General features: G+C 45.6%; 1 protein-coding gene across 1 annotated transcript in view; it reads right to left on the reverse strand.

Annotated features, from left to right (window-relative positions):
• LOC145850402 (uncharacterized) overlaps window positions 1-2,986 on the reverse strand; it is a 65,618-nt gene extending 62,632 nt beyond the window's left edge. The window contains exons 1-2 of the mRNA XM_082969933.1: window positions 2,897-2,986; window positions 2,599-2,745 (exon numbers count right to left, since the gene is read on the reverse strand). Coding sequence (XP_082826059.1) covers window positions 2,599-2,745; window positions 2,897-2,986 — 237 coding nt within the window. The remainder of the gene's footprint in view (window positions 1-2,598; window positions 2,746-2,896) is intronic.
• Window positions 2,987-5,323: the final 2,337 nt, after the last annotated feature.

Raw genomic sequence — 5,323 nt, forward strand, 5'->3', positions numbered from 1 at the left:
CATTTCATACAGTCGGAAGTGCCCGCAATTTGGGCAACGCGCGTTCAATTCCAAATAGATGACTGTTGAGTTGAGACTGTCATTGAAAAGTGGAGAGGCCCTGGAAGGCATATTGCAATAGTTCAAAATACAATTGCGGGAAAACATAGTTTGGAAAGCAAATGGCTATTGCCGTAAGGAGAAGAAAACGAAAACACTCTAATCTGTCTTTTAGTTATGCAAATTGTCTGTCAAGCCCTGATCTGTTTCACCTGTTCTTGTCTCCACCCCCTCCAGGTGTCACCCATCTTCCCCATTATCCCCTGGGTATTTCTACCTGTGTTCTCTGTCTGTCTGTGCAGTCCGTGTGGTTTTGTCAAGTCAACAAGCGCGTTACTCCGTGGTCCTGCTTTTTCCTTTTCTCTGTTTTTGCCAGTCCTCCCGGTTTTGACCCTTGCCTGCCTTGACTCTGAACCCCCCTGCCTGACCATACTGCCTGCCCTGACCTCGAGCCTGCCTGCCTGCCACTCTGTACCTCCTGGACTCTGACCTTGTTATGATCTTTTGCCTGTCCACGACCATTCTCTTGCCTGCCACTTGGATACTGATAAATATCAGCGACTCGAACCATCTGCCTCCAGTGTCTGCATCTGGGTCTCGCCCTGTGCCCTTATATTGTCATTGAGCGAACAGTAGCCTATCTCATTGGCACCAGCGGAGAGCATCGACCATATCCCCGTGGTGAGTCTGCATATTCACTCTTTATCATTGCTGGCTCAGTGCCACTTGAAAGTTTGTTATTCCCTCCCCAAGTTTAGATGGACGTCTCTCCTTCTCATAGGCCTATTATATGGATCAGACAACGTCATTTTTATTGATCTGTTTGCATTTTTATGGTCAAAATGTGTTTCCCCAAACTTAAAAACTCGAGCGCCGTCTATGAGTGAACTTATTTCAGGTTAGGCAGAAGCTTGTATGACTAATATGGACAGGGACCAGAGTCACCGCATTCAAATCTACTCAATCTAGGGAGAAAGGACAGTGACATGTCATTATGGAGAGTAGAAAATGGCCTTTAAATTAAAGGTGGGTGACACAGCGGTGATAATGACGATGGAGGGGCTGGAATGAAACACACAGGGAGTTAGGACAGGATAGGACAAGACAGTTGATTAGTTCATCATTAATGGACACTGATAGCACATGGAGGAAATAGGCTGGTAGTGACTTTAGCATTATGCCCAATTGGTGTCCAGAGCACTTGGATCTTAATACATCAATACACAGCATCCATTAATTGGACATAGCCATGACTGTACAGTTACAGGAGGCTACAGAATATAGTTATGCTATGAAGGAAAAGAAACTGACTCGTTCCTTTCATTCTATAAAGACAGAAGGGGGAGATAAAGGCAGAGTGCTCAGGGAATGGTGCAGTCATTGATAGAGTGACAAGTGTGAATGAGATCTCCCATCAGGCATGTAGAGCAGATAGCTGCTGTGGATCCCTCCAGCTCAAGGCAGAGAGTCTGCCTAGAGACCTAGCGACAGGTGACACAGGCGCTGACAGCCAGCATTAGCTCTGAATCTGATTGGTTTGCAGTTTTCTCCAGGAGAAGCAGAGCGGCTTGGCTCGGTTGTATTTTGGATGACGCACGGCTCTCGACCTTCGCCTCTCCCGAGTACGTACGGAAGTTGCAGCGATGGGACAAGACTGTAACTACCAATTCGATATCACAAAAATGGGTAAAAAAAGTATCTAACTACTGTATATTTATGGATGTCAATTTTTCTACATGTCTGTCTGGTCTGCCTTATTGTGTGCATGTCTGACTGTCTGTCTGTTGTTGACAGACAGGCTCCTCATCCCCCCAGTTCTCTGTAGTAAACAACATAGTCATCCTGCTCTGACTCATGTTTCCTGGCCTCTGCCAGTTAGACAGGAGAGAGGTGGTCTGGGCCAGAGGCAGACACAGACACAGACAGGGCCAGCTGCTCAGCACATGTTCCCAAGCCACAACCCAGCATCAGATAGCACAACTGTACTAATGGAACCAATATAGGGCTGCCCCGCTATGGCACTTTGGTCCATAGGACAGGATGTTGTGCCTCCATCAACATGGAGGATTATCGCCCATTATGCTGCTATTGGATCATTATGCAGATTTAACCGAGGCCTATGTACCCTGACTATATGGTTTTGCAAGAAAGTGAGACATCTTCAAGTTTCTAAAGGATGAGTTATTTTATGGTGAACAGATACGCTCCTCTATAAGATGACGCACTTTCACAGTTTAGCTAATTACAATCCATCAATATGAATACCAGGCTACTTTACATTCGGCAACATATGCTTATGATGCTTTCTATACAAAACACATTTAAATGAATAAGACACAAAAAAAGTGGACACGACCTGTATGATGAGTTAGTCTACATTGTTCAAACACATTTGGATTAGATTCCTGGGGGTAAATTGGTTGGTTCTTGACCGTGCACTAGTGAACAGACACCCAACACACACATTCAAAGAACTGTAGACACAAAGCATCAAGGCTGAACAAGAGCTAACAAGGAGAGGAGGCCTGAGAAGCCTAAGACTGGCGGTGAGTTCTCTACCTGAGTGTGGAGCTCCTCTGCCTGCTGTGTCTGGGTCTGCAGGTCCCTCTGCTGCTGCTCTCTTCGGCTGTGTCCCCTCTGGAGCTCCAGTTGGCTCTCCTGTAGCTCCCTCTGCAGCTGAGAGATCCTCTGCCCATGGACATCCAGCTATCGAACCACAAAAGAAGGCAGGGCGGCAGAGGAGAAAATCAATCCAGTACAAAGAGCCTCTCCTCTCCTTTCCTCTTGGCTCTGCCTGCCTGTCTATCTGAGACAGGGCTACATCATGGATCCCAGATCAGAACCAGCAGCTGCCCACGTCCAGACACCCTGAGTCCCAGAACTGCTCTCCCAACACCAGCCCTGAGATCCGCCTCAAACCGCCTGCCTCTGATGAGTAAGAAAGCATCTGGATGAATTAAATAAGAGCAAAAAATCTGACGAATACAACCTGCCGTATTGAAATGGTTGCCATTTATACATTGTTTGAACCCAAAATAAGTACTGACGGTGAGAGATTGTCCAGCTCTTATTCTGAACAATAACAACGGGTCAATGATGGGTCAATAAAGTGTGGAATAATCACCATGGAACTAATCTGAATGTCTGATCTTAACTAATCAAATCCCTTTTCAATTTCAACGGTATAATCCCGTAGAACGGGAGGTTTGCGTCAGTGAGTGTCAACACACACGATAACAGACTACATGTATGTTTACATATAAATACCACAATGTTACTCATACGCAGTTAATGCATTGAAAACCAATTGCTGAAGTGTCATTAAACGAAGAAAAAGGAGATAATCATTATAATACGAGCAACAGTAGAATTCATCATAGAATGTAAAACAACTTATAACAGCAGAACAACTAAAAACAACATTTTAAATCATTGTAATAATCACAGGACAGGATTCCTGAGAAACCATACAGTCTTAGCACCTTTTTTTCTATCTACAACCTAAAATGGTTTTTCAGCTGTCCCCATAGGAGAACCCTTTGAAGAACCCTTTTTGGTTCCAGGTAGAACCCTTTTCGGATCCATGAAGAACCTTTTCCACAGAGGGTTCTACATGAAACCAAAAAGGGTTTTCCTATGGGGACAGCAGAATTACCCTTTTTGAACCTTTTTTTGTGTCTAGTGTTTTTACCATCAACATGTAACCAAACAAACTACTGGACCAGTGAGGATCCCACTGATCCCAGTCTGACACCAGCAGAAGGCTGGCCAGTGGGCTGGCCCAGCACGCCAACACAGCACTAACTCTAATAAACTACCTCTAATTAACACAACACAGTCACCTGCTAAATCATATGAGAGAGAAAGGGAGAAGGGAGGGAGGGAGGAGGGAAAGTAGGGAGAGTGGGATAGAACGAGAGAGAGGAGGGAAAGGAAAGACCCATGCAGGTACTGGTCCAGTTGGTCAGAGACAGAGACATAGTCTTGTTTCTGTGTGTGTGATGGTGGTAGCTCATCACAACAGCAGCAGCGAGAGGAGGAGGAGGAAAGGAAAACAGACAAGATGGAGTCCCAGACGAGTCCCAGGACGACCCATTAATCAAACATCTGCATACAGGCTGAGAGATAATCCACAAATCCACCCAGAACAGGACCCGCGCGGGCGTTTCTCCCCTTCTTTCTCTGTTGAAAAGCATCATGGCTGCCTCCACCTATCTCCCTCTTGGAAAGCCTGACGAGGTGACTGCTGCTTATTCCTCAATTAGAAAGTAGCATTGATATAGGAATCGTTTCCACAGAATCCCACCAAAAAGCTGGCTCATCCCTTTAGCTCTCTCTTTCTGTGTGCGATCCACGCCGATAACCCTGCTCTTGCTTTCTTTCTCTCACAATCGCTCCCTCTCTCTATTCTCCCCTCCTAAACTGATCAATACTTCATTTAAATCATGACATTAGCACACTACAACTGGAGAAAAACAGAGAGTAGGAAGGCAAATGCACTTCGTATGTTAAGCGGATAACCGATAACAGTATATTTTTTTTGGGGGGGGTGAAGTTTAAATATTTGTTTTAACAAGAAGTAAAAACAAAAGGTAGAAATGTATGCAAGTGCGCGGGGCTGTAGCACCGTTTTGATTTGAGCTCCCGAGCCTCACACTGATCAATAGCACATTTAAATCCCAGACAGAGGAGCACTATCATCACATCAGAGGGAAAGAGAAACACGCTTTCCTAATTATCATGTCAAATAACCAAAGCTGCGGATGCCCTAGTTAGACAGTGCTGATAGAGACATATTTCATATTTATTCAAGCAGAAATCTTTCATATTTTCCATTTGGACCTGAATGAGTAATAACGTTATATATATGCACTCTCACGCATTTATCTATTCACGTAATTCACAATGAGTACAATCAATAGTGCCCTCTCCACAGCCGGCTTCCTGGCCATATACGTCTGCGTAGGATCACATAATAAACTGCTCAGAATGCCAAAACGAGCCCATCTGATTTCCTGCCGCTGATTGGAATTGCTGGCGCTGCAAATGACTGGCTAATCTTGGTGCTGGTCATTAATCTGGATATTTACCTGAGCAGACTGGGAGTCGCGGGCCTGGTGGGAGAGCAGCACATCTCGCCGGAGCCTCTGGATGGTTGCGTCCCAACGTGATAACTGGGGTGCAGCCAGACCAACGGGTCAGGTTTTCCCATCCCGAACGTGGGTGAACAGAGGCGAGGAGAGGAGAGAGGGGCAGAGTGTGAACCCAACACTAGGCGTGAGGT

This window comes from Salmo salar, chromosome 26 (genome assembly GCF_965601325.2).
Source record: "Salmo salar chromosome 26, fSalSal1, whole genome shotgun sequence".
In the NCBI taxonomy this organism is placed as follows: domain Eukaryota; kingdom Metazoa; phylum Chordata; class Actinopteri; order Salmoniformes; family Salmonidae; genus Salmo; species Salmo salar.